Here is a 17,850-nt window from a genome sequence, read left to right as displayed (position 1 = left end):
CAGGGAGGCCACAGCTGCACCATGATCCTGTTGGGAGCAGGCAGCCATCTTAGGAGTCTTCGTCCAAGATCACACCTGGCTTGTGGCCCACCTCCGGGGCCCCACAGAATGGTTGCCCCACAAAGCTCTTCTCCAGAGTGCCTGGGGCAGTGGATACCTCCTTCTAAAACATCTGTGGGCAATCCACCAGGCCCACACTTGGCCCCACTCAAGGGGTCTTACAGCTCCCCCCTCCCCTGGCCGAAGCTGCAGCCACTTGTTCCATATTGAAGCTCGGTCCCTGACCAGCACAGCCACCCACCACACCCTACTGCCCAAAGGCCACACCCACAGCCAAGACACTCCCTTTCAAGCCCACCCTTGCCCTCCCTGGAAGGTCTAAAAAAACTGTAAACAGAAAAACCAGGCTCAAGACAGTTTGTTAGAACAACTCAGCAAAATAAAATTCCGGTTTATTGTTGGACAACATTGTTTCACACATACATCAAACAGGCCAAAAAAAAATAAACAGCAACTTCATAGACAAAAAAAGGAAAAAAAGCAACCTTTTATCTTTGGCCTTTTTAACCATCTCATACAAACCAACTACTTATAGTACAGCTAAGTACATACACAAAAGTTACTGGAATGCTCAGAATAAGATTGTATTTTGTTGTTTTTGCTTTTTTTACAAGGTTTTTTTTCTCCTTTGAGATTATAATGAACATGGTCACACCACAAGTAAAGTCAGAAGGACAGAGGACGCTCTGAAGGCTAGTTTGGTCATCTGAGATCATTAAAAATGGCTGACCCCTAACAATATGTACAAAAATATAAAATGTAAATAAAAAATACAAACAAATTCTCCTTTTTAAAGTACTTTTAAGAAAAAAAGCAGGGCCTTGGAGGTTTTGGTTCTTTTTTCCTCCCGTTGCAAATTCACTTTGTGGTTTTGGTTGGGTGGTGGAGAGCGCCTGTCGTCTGCAGGTGGCGCTGCCCGAGCTGGGTGGGCGGGACTCTCTACTCGAAGGTGACCACGTTTAGATTCTGAGACGGGAAGTGGCGGGTGAATAGGTCACGATGGCCTTTTTTTTTTTTATTATTTTTTTTAAGTTTAACTTTTCCTTTTTTGTTGTCTAGTCATCCTCATCGGTCTTCTGCTTCTTGGTGTCAACATCATCATCCTGGGGAGAGAAGATGGTCAATCCCCCGCCAGCCCCACTCCCCAGCCACTTGCACCAGCAGCTCCAAACCCTCTGGGGAGTTGGGCCCCTCTCATGTTCCTTCCCTTTCCAGCTTTAAGGCGAGCCCCTTCAGACCACCCTTAACTAGTCAGAACAATGCAATCCAGAGAGCTTCAGTACCTACGTACTACTTGGGTTCAAGGGGGAAGAGAAGTCCTTAGATCCTAACCCCCCCCAACCAGAACCCACCTCATCATCTTCAGCTGCCCGTTTGCCCGTAGCTGCCTCAGCCTCCTCATCTTCATCTCCATCCTCTTCCTCACCTGGAGAACAATTGAGAACCAAGTCAACCACAGTGCCCTCTTCAGCCAACGAGGAAAGGGCTCTAACCCCCTACCCAGTGGCAGTTAAAATGAGGGTACACTTCTCCACAGGGATTGCCCAAGAACAGTGTGGGGAGTTAGGGTGCCACTGATCTGTCTCTGCTGCCTCACACGCTGGGAAGGGCAGAGAACCCACCCCCAACTCCAATATAGGTACTTTTTTCAGAGAAGAAAAGGCCCAGGGGCCCAAACAGCTGTACCCAGGGGCAGACTGTGTGTGTGTGTGCGTGTGTGCGTGCGTGCGTGCGTGTTTTTACACAGCCTCTTAATGTCACTAGATAAATAAAGGAACACCCAACTTGGAGTCAAGTACAAGTCCAGTTGTGGGCATCCACACACTGGCCCCCAGACTTCATGGCTCCAACTCCATCAGCTCCCAATTCCTTCCTTTTTGTCAAGGAAAGCTGTGAAAAAGTACCAGAAAAGGAGAAAACAGGAGGCTACTCACCATCACCTTCTTCCTCCTCCTCTTCTTCCTCCCCACCTTCTTCCTCCTCTTCGTCTACCTCATTGTCAGCCTCCTGTTCCCCATTTTCCTCATTCTCCTCGACAGAAAACACACCAGGTCATAAGCCCACCAGCCCGGGGCTGGATAAGGGCAGAGCACTCCTGCCCCCGTCACCCACCGCCCTTCCTCCCGAGATCCTGCCCGATGCTTCTCCAGGCAAGACCATCAAAAGGCCCCAAGCTCCCAACAGAACTGCCCAAAAATCAGAGGAAGGGAAATTTCCTGGGCCAGGAGCAGCCACGGGTCATGAGCAAAGCGGACACTCACAGCGTTCCCGTTAGCGGGAGCATCTCTTCCATTCTCTGCCTCCTCCACAACCTCCTTCTTCTCCTTTAAGTCCTTTAAAAAGAGTGGGAAAAAAAAATCGGTAAGTCTTCCGAATAACCCAGCAAAGAAAAAGAAACCAATTCTGACCATAAAAACCCCACAGAACCGAGTAGGACTAGCTCATAGGGTTTTCCAAGGGACGGCTAGTGGATTCAAACTATCGACCTTTTGGTTAGCAGCCAAACGCTTAACCGCTGCGACACGAGGGCTTCCTTAAGTTAAAAAGCTGTGAGCTACAAGCGGAACCAGTGGAAGGAAGAACCAGCCACATGGCCACAGGAGATCCTGAGCTTGTCTGTGGCCAGAATTCCGTATAATTCCTTAACCCTAAACACACCAAAAACATCGGCCCGCAGCGGCTACCCGCAGCCCCCGCCCCCCTTGTGCTTCTTAGGAAAGCAGCCATGTGGCATCACAGTCCCAAACCCGTCTGGCCGGGCCGACGGGCCCAGGAACGCTTGCTCTCGCACACACCCATCGCACTTGTTTCCTACTAGAGCGAGCTCCGCCTCCCACTGATACTTCCATAAATAAATACGGCGATAAAAGGAGCGCCCTGGCGCTGGGGGGAGAATGCCACGGGAGGGCTCTCTTGGGAAGGCGATAGGAGGGACTAACCCAACGACCAACAAGCGGAGCCGAAGCTCACAGGGTCCAGGATTCGGCAGGAAACGCCACATCCCGCCAACCCCGTAGCGGACAGCTGTCCCTAGAGACCGAAAACCGTTGCTGGGAATGGGCGCCGGCTGTGCGGGCTCCCCTAAGGCAGCGGCTTCCCTGCGCCCGGAGGCACCGCCCCGAGGACGACCAGCGTCCATCCTGTTAGGCGTGAGCGAGCGCCCCGTTTCCCTCCCGCCCTCTCGGCCCCGGCCCCACAGCGCGGCGCAGCCGTGGGCGCCCCGAGGCCTTATAACTTTTTCCACTGGCACGACTGAGCCGGCCAACACCCACTGCCTCCGGGGTGGGAAACCGCCGCTCGGCCAGTGTCCGGAGGACACCTGTGGGGCTCCTTGCCCGGCAAGCCGGGCAGCCGGGACCCCGAAGTGCCCGCTCCCGCCCCCTGGCGGCCAAAGCCCCGGGGAGCGATGGGGGCGGGGAGGCCACGGCGCGCAGGCGCGCGGCCCCCGCCCGGCGGGCTTTGCGCGCGGGCCTCGGCACGCACTGCGCGCGCGGAGCACGTGGCCCGGGGCCGCCGAGTGCGCCCCGGCCCCGCGGAGACCGCAGACGGGCGGGCCGCGCCTGCCCTGCCTGGTCCGGCAGCGCGCCAGACTCCCCTCCTCGTGGCGCCCCCTGCCGCCTCCGTCTCCAAGCCTCCGCCTCTGCATTTGGCGGGCAAAGTACCGCGGGAGGCGCCCCGAAGCCCGCGGTGCTCTCAGCCCACAGCCCGATACCGTCGGGAACGCGCGCAGCGGGGCTCATTGCCTTCCCCTGGAACCCACCTCCCAGGGTCGCCCGTGCAGTGGGCCCGTGTTGGGAAGCCCAACCCACCCCAGACACTGGTCCCCGGCTGGGTCCCGAAGTAACCGGCAGAGCCCCTCACGGGGATCGGGGCCGTGAGTTCCGCGCCGCTCGGGTTGTCGCCCCTGGGGGCCGACGGGAGGTGACGCCGGGCGCAGAAGGGTTAAGGAAACGCCAAGGTGACTCGCGCCGGTGCCCGCAGGGGCGCAGAACAGGGCCAAAGGGTAAAGAAGCCGGTTGGCCTCCAGGTGCCGCTCTCCCGCCGAGGGCAGCAGAGCCGGAGCGGCGCCGCGCCGGTGCCCAAACCGAGGGCACGGAGTCCGCAGCGCGGAGCGGGAACCAGCACCACCCACGGGGCCGGCTCGGCCCCGCCGCGGCCACAGCTTTTGTTTGGCTACATCACCCCCGGGGCGGCCGCGCACACGGCGCTACCGGGCAGCCGCGGGGAGCGCCCATCGTCGCCCCGTTCCTTTACTTTCAGTTTCCTCCCCCTCAGGCGCGTGGGCTTGCCGTCTCCTCAGCCAAGCCGCGCGCGGCGAGTGAATTACCGCGACCGGCGACTGCTCCGGCGCGGTCCCCAAGACGCCCGCCCCCGCTCCCCGAGGGCGCCAGGCCCTTCACACCTCCGCGGGGACTCGACGTCGCGGCCGCCGGCCCCGCGCTGCCTTATCGCCTCGGCCCCAGATCACGCCGGGCCGCCGCACGGCGCGAAACGGGGCGCCAAGGCCGAACAAAGAGCAGTGCCGCCGGCGGCGCCCCCGAGCCGCCCCTGCCCGGCGCCGGTCTGCGCCCCCCGCACTTCCGACTCCGACGCACTCGAGTTCCAAAGTTATCTTTACGCGCCCGGCGGGCCGACGACCCCGGCCTGGCCCTCCCGCCGCTACGCAGACGAGTCGCAAACAAGTTTGGGGGCCGTGCAGCAGGCCCCGGCCTCCCCGCCTCCGCGCCCGGCTCCGGCGCCCGGCCCGCGCCCCGACGGCACACGGGTGCCCGAGCACTGCCCGCCCCCTCCCCCGCGCACACAAAGAGGGGGCCGGCGGGGTGCACCGCGCGGGACTGCGGGCTCCCCGCAGGAAGAGTGGCAGCGGGCCCGGGCTGCTGCTCGCCGCGCGCCAAACCTGGCTCCGGCGGCGGCGCGCGGAGCCCGAGGGGGCGGGCGACGTCCAGCCTCACCTTGGTGGTGATCTCAGAGCTGGTGTCCACGGCCGCGTCTGACATGGTGGGGCACGCTGGTGATCCGATGCAGCGGATTACAAAGAAAGCGCGAGTTCGGGGACTCTGGCGAGAAGGCAGCCGGAGTCCGCGGCGGCAGAGGAGGCGCGCGGCGGAGGTGACTGCGGCGAGCGCGGAGCCAGACCCGGGAACAATGCAAAGATGGCTTTTCAGAGCAGCCAGTGGGGGACTCACGCGGCGCCAGAACCTTTAATATAGATTAGTGGGCGGCGCTCAGCCTCCCTTGCCCGAGCACTATTGGCTGAGCTCAGGGAGCGGGCGCTCGCTCATTGGCTCGATTCCGAACAATGGGCAAGCGTGCTTAAAGCGGCAGTGCCTTGGCGCGTCCCGCGCTGCGCAGTCGCCGGCCGCACTGTCATTCAGAGTCTGAGTTTGCCGGGTCTGTCTGCGGGGCCGAGCCTGCCGGGGGAGGGCGCGCGGGCGCGCTCAGGCCGCGCGCTCCCGCGCTGTTTTCCTAGGGCTGCTGACGCAGAGAGCCAAAGCGCGGCAAAGCAGCCCGCCCCGCCCCGCCCCGCCCCGCCCCGCCCCCCGCGCTGCTCGGAAGGAGGGGGAGGGCGGGGGGAGGGCGGGGGGAGGGCGGGGGGCGCACGACGGCTGCCAGCGGGGGAGGGGACGGCCCGGGTGCTGGGCTGCTCCGGCCTGGGGCGGTGCCCGCCCCCTGCGCCGGGGTACCTTCGACCAAAAATTGTCCCAGTGCTAGTGGGCGGAAGCCCCACGAGGATCGGCGAGGCCGAGGCCCACGCACCTGGGCCGCCCCGTCCTTACCCACCACCGGGGCCCCACCCCCGGCCCGGGCGCTCCGAGTCCGCGGGGAGGCGACTCCGTCGCCCACCGCAAGCTCCGGCGTCCGCCGCTCCAGCCGGCCGACGAGCGGGCACTGTGCCAAGCACACACACTCGGGGACTCATGCATCAAGGGGACTCGAGGGCCGGTGCGGGCTCCTGCCTTCGAGCAGGCCAGCCCGTGCTCCGCGTCGAGCACGGGTCCCCGCACCTCAGGGCTCTGGGCAACACCTGCCTCGGGCGGTCGCTGCCGTCGCGACAGCCTCGGGCCAGCCTCCTTTCAGAGACGCCCCGGGCCATCGAGTTACCCGTCTCCCACCCCACTTCGCGGCTGCATGGGGCACATGAGCGTCTACGTTGCGAGGTTATCGGGAGAAACAGTCGTTCTTTATACCAGTTGGGTTAGTCCTGGGGGGGGGGTCCTTGAAATTTAGGGCGCCATTTAGAGAACTGCGCGGAGCCCCGAAAAGGGAACCATTAGGAAGCCACACTCAAGATGGCGCTGGACTCGGCAAGTGTGCCGTGACGTGGCGCTCGAACCAACGCAGAAAATCTAAAACCGTAGTTTATACTCTCCTTATCGCCAGCGTACTTGACTGTCGAACTACGAAACCGGCAGTGTAAGACGAAAAATAAGACTAGGTGGAAAGAAAGTTTAAAAAAAAAAAAAACCAGATTATGCCACACACAAGATGGCGACAGATAGGGTTCGTCTCTGTGTTGCCAGAAGGGGGCGCCCGACACGGAAGGCGGGACTCCGGAGAATCGAGCGCCCACTGGCTGGGAGTGGCGGGCGAACACAAAGTTGACGCTTTGCGTCCTGCCATTGGCAGGTTTTGCTGTCTCTCTCTTGGGGCCCCCGATCTGGGAGTGAGGAAGACCCGGATTCTGGAATTATGGGGAGGACGGGTTCCAAGGCCAGCAGAGCTTGGAGGAGGCAGGGGCGAGAGGAGAGACTGAGTCACTCTTCTTGTGTTTTCCTGGTCAGAGCGAGCTGGCCCCGTTCTCATTGCGAGGCCCCTTTTTATTAGCTTACCACGTACTCTCCCGGATGCCCCGCGGGGAAGACGTGCGGGGTGCCGAGGACCCCCGAGTCTGGTCCCCTCCCGCTCCTCCTACCCCGCACGCTCCAGGCCCGCATCCCAGTCGCATCTGCCAGTCTGGTCGCTGGCCTGTGGGGATTTGCGAGCGGTTTCCTGTCTTTTGGCCGGGAGAAACGTGAGCCAGGTGCTGGGCAGGGCTTGGCGCCGCTCCACTTCTCACTGCCCAGCGGTCGCCATCCTGTCCCGGGTGCGGGGCGGTGGTGGAAGGGAGCGCCCGCCGGGTCTCCAGCCTGCCCAGGCGGGAGAGGCCCCGACCGAGGGAGCCGCGGGCCACCCTGTGCCAATGCGCCCTAGTGGCAGGATGTGGGCTCTCCAGGGTGAGCGTGCGCCAATCCTAGGGACTCTCACAATGGTTTCCCCGAGGACCACGCGTCCCAACTCTTTGTTCGGTCCCCTCCTTCCTGTCATAGGCTGTCTTCATTGGGGCCGCCCCCGCGGACGAGGAGGAAGCGTCTGCCGGGCCGCTGCCACTGCGACCCCCTCCATTGGGCCACATCCTCATGGAGGTGGAGAGTCTATGCGCATAAGCTCGGCGGGAGAGAGCCTTCTACCTGCTGCGCATTTGTCAAACTCTGGCTCCCCTCGAGGGGATTGTTCAGTCCACAAAACCCGGATGCCGTGAGCTCTTGGTCTGCGCCTCACCTAGGTGAACTGAGGTTTCTTCCCAATCAGGAAGGCGGCCTTGGACAGGCGCCTTTGTATCCACATCTGAAAAATTAACTTGATCCTTCTGGATTTTGACCAATATGTGGGGGGAGGCCGAACAACCCTGGAGGAGCTCGTGAATGTGAATTTCCCTCAAAGAGCTGCTTTGCCTGACCCAGTTCTCAGGCAGCAGGCTCTGCTAGAAGTGGGTGAGAAAGACTCATCTCCACCTGCTTCTGGAACCAACACTTACATTCACCAAGCACTCATGAGCGCCTGCTGTGTATAAGGAAGGCAATGAGCTTCTGGCTTATAGTTTCAGCATTTTCATTTATTCTTTCTACCTTACAAGGTGGGTAGGACAATTCCATCATATGAAATTGATGTTTTTGTAGGTCAAAACCAGTTGCATGTCAGCAAATGTATAGATTCAACCTCTAGCATGGTATCACCTTCCTTTTAACACGTCAAAAAGGCAGACCAAGGGACTTGGAGTTACCAGATGAATCATTGGGGGAGCTGGGGCTAAAATCCTAGAATCAAGGAATCTAGGTTGTTAGAGGAGACCCTAGAGTGAAGGTCATCTCCTCAATGCCCGTAAGTGGCTGAGTTATGTAGGCCAAGGTCTACATTCCTCCAACGCCAGGCAACTCCCTACCTCCCTTGCTGTTTCTGAACTGGGCTGTCTTCTTGTCTCCGTTCACTTCCACTGCTCTTTGCTGCTACTCGGGAGGTGTACCCCCCCCACACACACTAAACCAGCTGGTGTGCCCATGGTAGGCTGTCTGGCCCAGGTGAGTTCACAGCCCAAGGTGAACTAGACTTTGGTTAAGAGCTCCCCTAAACCAGGGGCCCCAAAGAGCCCCTCCAGGCAAGTTTTGTTTTTGAGGAATTTGCACAGGGACACCTCTGGGCCTCCCACACACTCTCAAGTTGGGCCATAGGCCTCTCCCTGCCTGGCTGAGTCACATACTTATTTCCCCTGCCTGGCCTGTAGGCATTTAAGGTTGCAACCCCTTGCTCCTAAACCATTTCCAACTTATTCCTAATGGGTTATCTCACAGTTCTGCTTGGTTTCCAAAAGACCGGAAAGAACATAAATGCTGGTTACAACTGCCTGGGTTCAAATCCCAGCCCTGCCATACCCTAGCTATGTGACACTGGGCAAGTTACTTCCTCACCTGTGAAAAACAGAGACGACAATAACACGCCTATCTCCCAGGGTTGTTGTGGAAACGTAAGGAGTTAATATGCAGAAAGTGCTTAGAATACCGTCTGGCACATCCAGAAAGCCCGAGGTGTTTTCAGGACGCCATTTGCATCTGTACCTAAGTCGGTTGGTTTCACGGTGTGTATGGGGCTCTGGACAAAAGAACAATGTCTTCAGCAAATTCTTCCCATATTCAGTGGGAAATAAGGGCACTGGCCTAGCTGAGTTTCTGGAAGTCTGTGTGTCGGTGCCTGACGTGCTTGGCGGCTCCCCTCCACCTCAGAGGAATGACAGAGTCTGGGAGGCAGCAAAGTGGAGCAGGCCTCAAAAACTCCTGTCTTCCCACTTTTCAGGAACCTGGGAGTTTTAGGCTGTGGTTTCCTCGTTCAGCATAAGGGCCTGGGGACCTGCCAGGGGCCTTTCAACTCTCCCGCCACTGTGCTGAGCCCAGGCGGCATTGTGTAAGAGTCCCCCTCAGGCCTGCTCCCAGGCCCAGCGGGCCTGGGCCTGCCTGTCCTCCTGAAGAGCTGGGCCAGAGACCCGACTTCTGGGCGCCTCAGGAGGCTCCTGCCTGGCATGGGGAGGGCAAGGAACCGATCACTTAACATTCGAGGTCTGTGGGGCTCTGGTGGTAAGGAGGTGGGGAGGATGTGTGCACTTCACGCATGGACGACTCCAGCTTCTCCACTTCTTTTCGACTTCTGTGCACATGCCCCTTGGGTCCCTCAGGAAGCCTCTGCCTGCGCACCCTATTTCCCGGCCCGTTTTCCCTGCATCCTCCACGTGTATGTACCTGTTTGCATAGCTCGCGCTCCACAGGTGCTTTGCTTAAGCTCCAGTTACCCCTGAGAGTGTGTGGGCCCAGCCTCGTGGTGGGTGGAGGTGCCCATTGGGGATCGGGAGGCATGTATATGAGCACACACCTGGCTGCCCTCTCTGTAAATGCCTGTGACAGCGTTTTGCCCGAGTTAAGGTTAAACATCCGCCTGTGACTGAAGAGGTATTTAGCTGATCACCTCCACGCCTGCCTCTTTCTGCCTGTTGAAGGAGCCCAGCCACACTGCCCCATGAGGGACCCAGCAAGACCAGGGACCCCAGGCAGACCCGGCTGAGGGTCTCTGTGCCATGCCAGGCCAAAAGCCCCAGCCCAGCTAAGCTTAGAGTTCAGGAGAGGCAGCCTTTCTGGAGTTCTGGAACTTACTCTTTCCTTGTCTATTAGAGAAATTACCCCCCAATCTTGTTTGAGGGAACAAGGTGTGAGGGATGGAGGGTACAGGCAGATGGAGAACACACAACCAGCCAGAATTTGTTCATGCTTTACTACCAAAGGAGCCCTGGTGGTGCAGTGGTTAAGCGCTTGGCTGCTAACCAAAAGGTCCGCAGTTCAAACCCACCAGCTGCTACTTGGAAACCCTGTGGGGGCAGTTCTATTCTGTCCTATAGGATTGCTGTGAGTCAGAATTGATTCAATGGTGATGGGTTTTTTTGTTTTTGTTTTTTTTGTTTACTACCAAAGGGAGACACAGACTCAAGGGTGACCTGGGACTGAAAGCTCCCCATTTTAAAATTGGGACCAAAACAAAAAAAAACAAACAAACCTGTTGCCATGAGTCAATTCTGACTCAGCGATCCTACAGGACAGGGTACAACTGCCCCACAGGGTTTCCAAGGAGTGGCTGGTGGATTCGAACTGCCGACCTTTTGGTTAGCAGCCCAGCTCTTAACCACTGTACCAGCAGGGCTCCAAAATTGGGATAGTCCTGCAGAAACCGCCACCGTTTGCCTGGGACTGAAGGGTCCCCGGGACACGGAACATTCAGTGCTACAATCAGGAACCTCCCAGAAAAACCAGGAGGAGTTGGTCACCCTAGTCCAGTCCTTTCTCAACTGATGGAAATCTATAACCGCCACCAGGAAGGGTCCTTGTGGCCCTCAACTCAAAAACAGCCTCCAGTTTGGCTTCTGCAGCTCTTTGCCGTAGAGAACCCAGGGGGATGGCGCTGAAGGACGCTGAGGGAACATTTGGTTTGCAGATGGCAGCAGAAGGATTGAGGGGCTTAGTGCTGATCACAGAGCAGCAGCTGGTGGCACCTGGGAAGAGGACCTCCCACACTCTGGGGCGGGTTGGGGGGTGCTTTTGGCTGCCTGTTCAGGCCTCCAGCATGCAGCTCTGTTGGTTTCTAGATCCAAGTGGGAGCAGAGGTCCCTAGAAGATGGAGTGGAGGTTGCTCAGGAACCTTTCAAAAGCGTTCTCTCCTTTGAGAGGCTTTCTGAGAATCTCAAATGAACAATTCCATAGGATAGTCTCAAGCCAGGATGGAGCAATACTACTCCAGAGCCAAACCTTCCCCAGGAAGGGAAGTTAAAAAAAAACATGGCCATTGAGTCGATTCTGACTCATAGCGACCTTATAGGACAGGGTAGAACTGCTCCATAGGGCTTCCAAGCAGCGGCTGGTGGATTCAAACTGCCAACCTTTTGGTTAGCAGCCCAGCTCTTAACTGCTGCACCACCAGAGCACCAGAAGGGAGGTTGGTGGCACCTTTTCTAGGGATGTGCCCACTCTGTGTGCCTTTAAAGCCCAGGAGAGCTGCTGCTCAGGCATCTCACACAAGGGCTGCCTGGAGCTCCCTAGCTTCAGACTGTTCTTTTTGGCCCAGCAGCTTGTGTGGCCTTGAATGGTGACTGGTTTACCAGCCCCATTCAGCAGCTTCTCCAGGCTCCGCCACTTTCTCCTGCTGCCAAGATGCTTACCTAAAAAGCACTGGCCAGACACCTCCCTACCCACTTTTGCTGCTGGCAACAGCTCAGTTTTCCACTTGCTAAATGGGAAGAGGAATATGGCCCAGCTCCCAGGGTGAACACAGCATGGCTGCTTGTCCCCACTCTGTCCTGGACTATTCACAGGGCCACAAAAGCACAAAGTCCTTGACCAAGACATGTTGTTGAGACCCCGAAGTTATCATCGCCTTGGTATTCATCAATCTCCACTTGGGCCAGATGTGATATGTTGGATTTCCTCAATTAAGATTTTTGGGATGATAAGATGTATTCCAGAACAGGGGTGTAGGGACGGTAACGAGTGCCCAGGGGCAATCTTTAAGCTGTGCCCCCACCAAGTTCAAGATGAAGAGACGTTGATAGCTGGGAAGTATCAGCAGAAACGCCTCTGCTGCCCCGCCCACTTGTCCGGCTGCCTCAAGTCTGGAAACTTTTATATTTGTGACGCCTCAGAATGTCTGTCGTTCCGCACCTTGTCTGGCACCCCCTTGGACTTGTGCCAAGGTGCAGGTACCCCCCCCTGACCGCCCGCTTGCTACACCTCTGTTCCAGAATGTTCTTCAGAAATCACTGCCACTCATAAACAAGGCCAAAGGTGATGCAGGGGCATTCACAATGGGAAGTAAAATGTGTTCTCAATACCTGCAAAATCAGTTAAAGGGAAATCAGAAATTAATATTAATAAGTGAGCCGACATGAAATGAAACCTGTCAAACCAGAGAAGCATCCTGGGCTGTGAAGTTTTGGTTACTTAGAGCGTTCAGCTCCATGGAAAGCTGTCACCCAGTGAGAGTGGGGTTTTCCGTGTTTTCTCTCCTCAGCCTCTGCTCTCCTTCCTCACTGGGCCTCCATCTGGGCCAGCTATGGAAGTGGGGAGCTCACAGGCCTGGAGTGTTCACGCCTATCCTTGAATGTTCTAAGCAAGTCCCTTTGCTTTCCCCCACCTCATCCCCATGGTCTGGGGCTGAAGTGAGGACGTTTCCCTATTGAGCACTGACAGTTGGATCAGCACCCACCTCCCGCTGGCCCCTTGAGCCCTGCATGGGCAGAGGGCACGTTTGGTTATGTCCCCCACCCCGTGTGACCCTGTACCTCGTTAATCACTATACTTTGTCAAGAAGTGAAGGTTACATTGCTCTGGATCAAGTGGAACTGGACCCAGTGTTCCCGTAAGTCCCCACTGGGGTGCTGAGCCCGCTCCTGCAGCATTGTAAGTGGAGAGAGAAAGGGAACACCCTTCAAACAATTATACTGCCTGGTGGAATCCACTGGGGAGGAGAGGAAAGAGTCTTGTTTTATATATGGGATCCTAGGGCCCAGAAAGGGGGCCTGACTTGCCCAAGACGACCCAGCAGAGTGGACCCTGATCAGGAGTAGAGCCCTGGCTGCCAGGTCTCCATGCCACCCTGCCCTGCCCCTGCTGATTGTCAGCCCCTGGCTGACATCTACTCTGAAAACTCAGAGGCCAGGGCCTACTGGAGGGGCCGGGGTGTCATGAGGGTGCTTTCCAGAGCAAGTAGGGCTTGTCAAGACCCTGAAGCCAGGGTAAGATATGAGATGGGAGAGCAGGGAGTACAAGTCTGGGCAGCTCAGAGGTGGAGACAAGGGGAATAGATGAACGAGAACATGCGGCTGGAGGGTTGTGGGAAGGGGGACCCTTCTGAAGGCGGGCCTGCCCCAAACAGCAGAGACAATCCAGGTGTGCCCTTCTGCCTTGGTGCACAGCTACCCACAAACCTGCTCCATTGACAAATACCCAGAGCTGCAACCCTGGCACCTTTGAACACAAGTGGTGGAAATTGGAACCCAGAGCCCCACACACAACCATGCTACCTTTAGTTGCTGCTGCCATCTTTGCTTTCTGGGGAGAGTACCCGTGTTGAAGCACCACCACCAGTGTCAGGGTTCCTCTGCCCCGCTACCCTTAGCCTGCATGGACAGGACCTCGGTTTTCCTCTGCTGATTGGTCCAAAAAACAAACCTGCCCTACAGGGTTGATCTGACTCTTAGCGACCCTGTAGGACAGAGTAGAACTGCCCCATAGGGTTTCTAAGGTCGTAACCTTTACTGAGGAGCCCCGGTGGCATAGTGGTTAAGAGCTCTGCTGCTAACCAAAAGGTTGGTAGTTCGAATTCACCAGCCACTCCTTGGAAAACCAGGGGGCAGTTCTACTCTGTCCTATAGGGTCACCATGAGTCGGAATTGACTCAACGGCGATGGGTTTGGTTTTTGGTTTGGTAATCTTTACAGAAGCAGACTGCCACCAGCTGATGGGTTCAGACCACCAACCTTTCAGTTAGCAGCCAAGACCACCAACCTTTCAGTTAGCAGCCAAGTGCTTAACCACTAACCTACCAGGGCTGCTTTGTTTATTGGTAACAGGGATTTGTTTTCTCAGGCCGATGCCTTCATCTTCCCGCAGAGCCTCCTCTCAGGTTCCTCTGGGGTGAGGCTGGGAGGTGGCAGAGTAATTTCTGGTTGTGAGGGAAGATTTTTCCAGTGCGATCCAGAAGGGAGGTCATTTTGCAACTGCTTGTCGCCGGGGGCTCACCAGAAAGTTAACCCACTAAAAACTAAGTGCTCCCGGAGTGTTCCACTGAGAATTTTTAGTGGCATCAGTAGACAATTGGTAACATGTGCTTTGAACATTGTTCCAGGCCAACATTTACCATAGCCTTGTTCTGAAGCCACGGGTCTGGAAGCACAACATCGCACAACATCCCTTTATGGGGACCCACAAGACAAATTTCTCTTGGACCTCAGCACCAGCAGGGCAGTGTGGCTTGGTGGCTAAGAGCATAGGCTTTGGGTTCCAGGCTGCCTGGGGTTGTTTTCCCAGCCGTCCCCCCTCCTGTGTGGGGGGCAAGAAACCAGCAGACCAGGGCTCCTCGCTGGCCTCCACTGCTTGGAGCTGAGCCACAGATACGAATCTAACTTCATGAGCTTCAGTTTGCTTACCAGTAAAATGGGAATCATAAAAAAAAACCTCCTAAAGTCTTGAGGAGCCCTGGCGGTCCAGTGGTTAAAAGCTTGGCTGCTAACCAAAAGTTCAGCAGTTTGAACCCACCAGGTGCTCCTTGGAAACCATATGGGGCAGTTCTACTCTGTCTTATAGGGTTGCTATGAGTCAGAATCGGCTGATGGCAACGAGTTTGGGAAAGTCCCTATGTGGCACAAACAGTTTGAACTTTACTACTGAATGCATCAATTCTTCAGATGCATTTGAATTACAGTGTTGGTGAAGAATATCGAATATACCATGGACCACCAGAAGAACGAACAAATCTACCTTGGAAAAAGTACAGCCAGAATGTTCCTTAGAAGCAAAAATGGGGAGACTTGTCTTACGTACTTCGGACTTGTTATCGAGAGGGACCAGTCCCTGGAGAAGGACATCATGCTTAGTAAAGTAGAGGGTCAGCGGAAAAGAGGAAGACCCTCAACAGGGTGCATTGACACAGAGGCTGCAACAATGGGCTCAAGCATGTGGCACAGAACTGGGTAGTGTTCTGTTCTGTTGTACATAGGGTCAGTATGAGCTGGAACTGACTTGACAGCACCTAATAACAACACTAACCTAAAGATTGTCAATTTGAGCCCATCCAATGGTACCAGAGAAGAAAGGCTTGGTGATTTGCTTCTGTTAAGATTACAGCCAAGAAAACTCTACGGAGCAGTTCTATTCTATAATACTTGGCAACAGGTTGATTGGTTTGTTTTTTCTTGGTTTAAGGAGCGTGTAAAGATTCAACAAAACTCTTGATGAACACCAGCCCTTTTTATTAACAGGAAGAGCTGGGCTTTTCTCCTGAATAACTGGTTTCACTTTTTGCTCATAGACCCTCAGGATCTTGTAACTAACCCAATTTCCCTGTCTTGGTGGCTGGGAAGCTCAGCGCCAACCTTGAGGTTCTCCAGCACACCCTCAGGTTGATGGAAGTAGCCCTGTTCTTTTTTTTTTTTTTTTTTTAATTAACTTTAATTGTGCTTTAAGTGGAACCTTACAAATCAAGTCAGTCTCTCATACAAAAATTTATATACACCTTGCTATATACCCCTAGTTGCTCTCCCATTGATGAGACAGCACACTCATTCCTTCCACTCTCTATTTTCATGTCCATTTGGACAGCTTCTGACCCCTTCTGCCCTCTCATCTCCCCTCCAGACAGGAGATGCCCACATAGTCTCATGTGTCTACTTGATCTAAGAAGCTCACTCCTTGCCAGTATCATTTTCTATCCCATAGTCCAGTCCAATCCCTGCCTGAAGAATTGGCTTTGGGAATGGTTCCTGTCTTGGGCTAACAGAAGGTCCGGGGACCATGACCCCTGGGGTCCTTCCAGTCTCAGTCAAACCATTAAGTCTGGTCTTTTTACAAGAATTTGAGGTCTGCATGCCACTGCTCTCCTGCTCCCTCACGGGTTCTCTGTTGTGTTCCCTGTCAGGGCAGTCAATGGTTACAGCTGGGCTAGCCTTACTCTTGACTCCAATTTCCTGCCCTATGTTCCCTTAGAAGTCCCTGGACAGTGCAGACAGTAAAGCGCTCAGCTACTAACCGTAAAGGTTGGCGATTTGAATCCACCCAGAGACATCTTGGAAGGAAGGTCTAGCGATCCGCCTCTGAAAGGTCACAGGCATTGAAAACCCCACCGAGCACAGTTCTACTCTGTCACACATGGGATCTCCATGAGTTGGAATCAACTGATGGCAACTGGTGTGGCTGTTTTATTTTATTCCCTTAGTCCAACGTCTTATTTTTTCCCTGCTGTTCTTTAGGTCTTTCTATGAACTTTATAACCGAGGCTAGGCGGTAATCAATTAATAAACTAGAGCACTTTTTGCCTAAAGCCCTTTCTCACAGGTTATACCATTTAAACTTCACACCAATCAAGGTAGATGTATGGGTTTCCTAGGGCTGCCATGACGAAGTACCACAGACTAGACTTCATTCTCTCCTAGTTCTACAAGCCAGAAGTCTGAAATCAAGGTGTCTGCAGGGCCGTGCCGCCCCTGAAGTCTCTAGGGGAGGATTCTTCCTCGCCTCTCCCTAGCTTCTCATGGCGTACTTTGCCTTGTAGATGCATCACTGCCCTCTCTGGCTCTGTGGTAACATGGTGTCCCCCAGTCTGTGTCTCTGACTGTCTCCAAATTTCCCTCTTCATATAAGGAAACCTGATGCAGGACCAGGCAGTGTTTTGTTCTGTTGTACATAGGGTCATCATGAGTTGGAACTGACTCGATGGCACTAACGACAACAAAATAAGGATGCCAGTCATGGGATTAGGGTCCACCCTAATCCAGTGTGATCTCATCTTAACTTGATTACTTCTCCAAAGACCCTATTTCCAAATAAAGTCTCATTCACATGTACCAGGGATTAGAACTTAACACAGCTTATGGGAGACATAATTCAACCCAACCCATACGATATATATCCCATTTTACAGAAGAGATAATTGAGGCTCCCATGGGAGCTAGCAGAGCCCTGGTGGCCAAGTGGTTAAGAGCTTGGTTGCTAACCAAAAGATTGGCAGTTGGGATCCACCAGCTGCTCCTTGGAAACCCTATGGAGCAGTTCTACTCTGTCTTACAGGGTCACTATGAATCGGAATCCACTCCCCAGCAATGGATGTGGTTTTCAGTTTTTATGGGAGGGTTTTTAAAACCCCAGCTGCAGCGAGTGCCTGTGCTGAGAGGGACAAGGGGCTTCTCTGCTCAGCAGATCACCTGGAGGGCTCTGCTGGGCTCAGGGGCCAGGCGTTGACCTGCCCTGCAGGGTGAAGAGGGAGCACGTGAGCTTTTCCAGGACTCTTGGCCTCAGTCCCTGTGTTCACGTGTCAATGACGAAGCAACCCACAACTTCTAAGTCAATGGTCATACAAGAAAGGTCAACAATTTTCCTTGCTCCGGTGATTGTGGCTTTGCAAGAAATGGTGGCAGTGAGGTCAGTCGTCTTAGTGCCAAGGCTCCCAGGGGCCTTCAGTTGTGTTGCTGTCTCTGGCCAGGGCCTCCCTGACCCCATACTCCTGGGCGCCTTGGCCTCCTGGGACCTGTGGTCTTGCCCCAAACTCCTGCCAGAAACAGACTTCCATGGCCCCCAGCCCAGGACCTCTGCAAGTGCGCTCATGTGTGTGACCGTGAACACACATCCCATGTCAGACGACGTGTTTCCTGTGGGCCAAACACGTGGTGGTGCATGTGCCTGTGTTGCAGACATTCACTCAGCCAACCTTTCCCGACTTAGGGGCTTGGGCACA

General features: G+C 55.5%; 1 protein-coding gene across 2 annotated transcripts; it reads right to left on the bottom strand.

Moving 5' to 3' along the window:
• Positions 1 to 495: 495 nt before the first annotated feature.
• PTMA (prothymosin alpha) lies at positions 496 to 5,995 on the bottom strand. 2 transcript variants are annotated; one of them, XM_049888446.1, is made up of 6 exons: positions 5,838 to 5,995; positions 5,013 to 5,259; positions 2,322 to 2,393; positions 1,995 to 2,091; positions 1,413 to 1,486; positions 496 to 1,163 (listed from the first exon to the last, which is right to left on the bottom strand). In XM_049888446.1, the coding sequence occupies exons 1-6, from the start codon at positions 5,978 to 5,980 to the stop codon at positions 1,116 to 1,118; spliced, it is 681 nt and encodes a 226-aa protein (XP_049744403.1). In that variant the 5' UTR covers positions 5,981 to 5,995; the 3' UTR covers positions 496 to 1,115. The 2 variants fall into 2 exon arrangements, with proteins under 2 accessions (XP_049744403.1, XP_049744404.1); XM_049888447.1 differs by having other exon boundaries at positions 1,995 to 2,088.
• Between the last annotated feature and the right edge of the window lie 11,855 nt (positions 5,996 to 17,850).

This window comes from Elephas maximus, chromosome 6 (assembly GCF_024166365.1).
Source record: "Elephas maximus indicus isolate mEleMax1 chromosome 6, mEleMax1 primary haplotype, whole genome shotgun sequence".
Lineage (NCBI taxonomy): Eukaryota > Metazoa > Chordata > Mammalia > Proboscidea > Elephantidae > Elephas > Elephas maximus.
The sequence above is the reverse complement of the archived record's forward strand: the minus strand, read 5'-3'. Positions and strand labels throughout refer to the sequence as shown.

Coding starts and splice junctions, on each gene's coding strand:
- PTMA (XM_049888446.1), bottom strand. CDS start 5,980: ATGAGTCCCCGAGTGTGTGTGCTTGGCACAGTGCCCGCTCGTCGGCCG. Junction 2,092..2,321: donor CTCCCGCTAACGGGAACGCT/GTGAGTGTCCGC, acceptor TTTTCTGTCGAG/GAGAATGAGGAAAATGGGGA. Junction 1,487..1,994: donor GGAGGAGGAAGAAGGTGATG/GTGAGTAGCCTC, acceptor ATTGTTCTCCAG/GTGAGGAAGAGGATGGAGAT.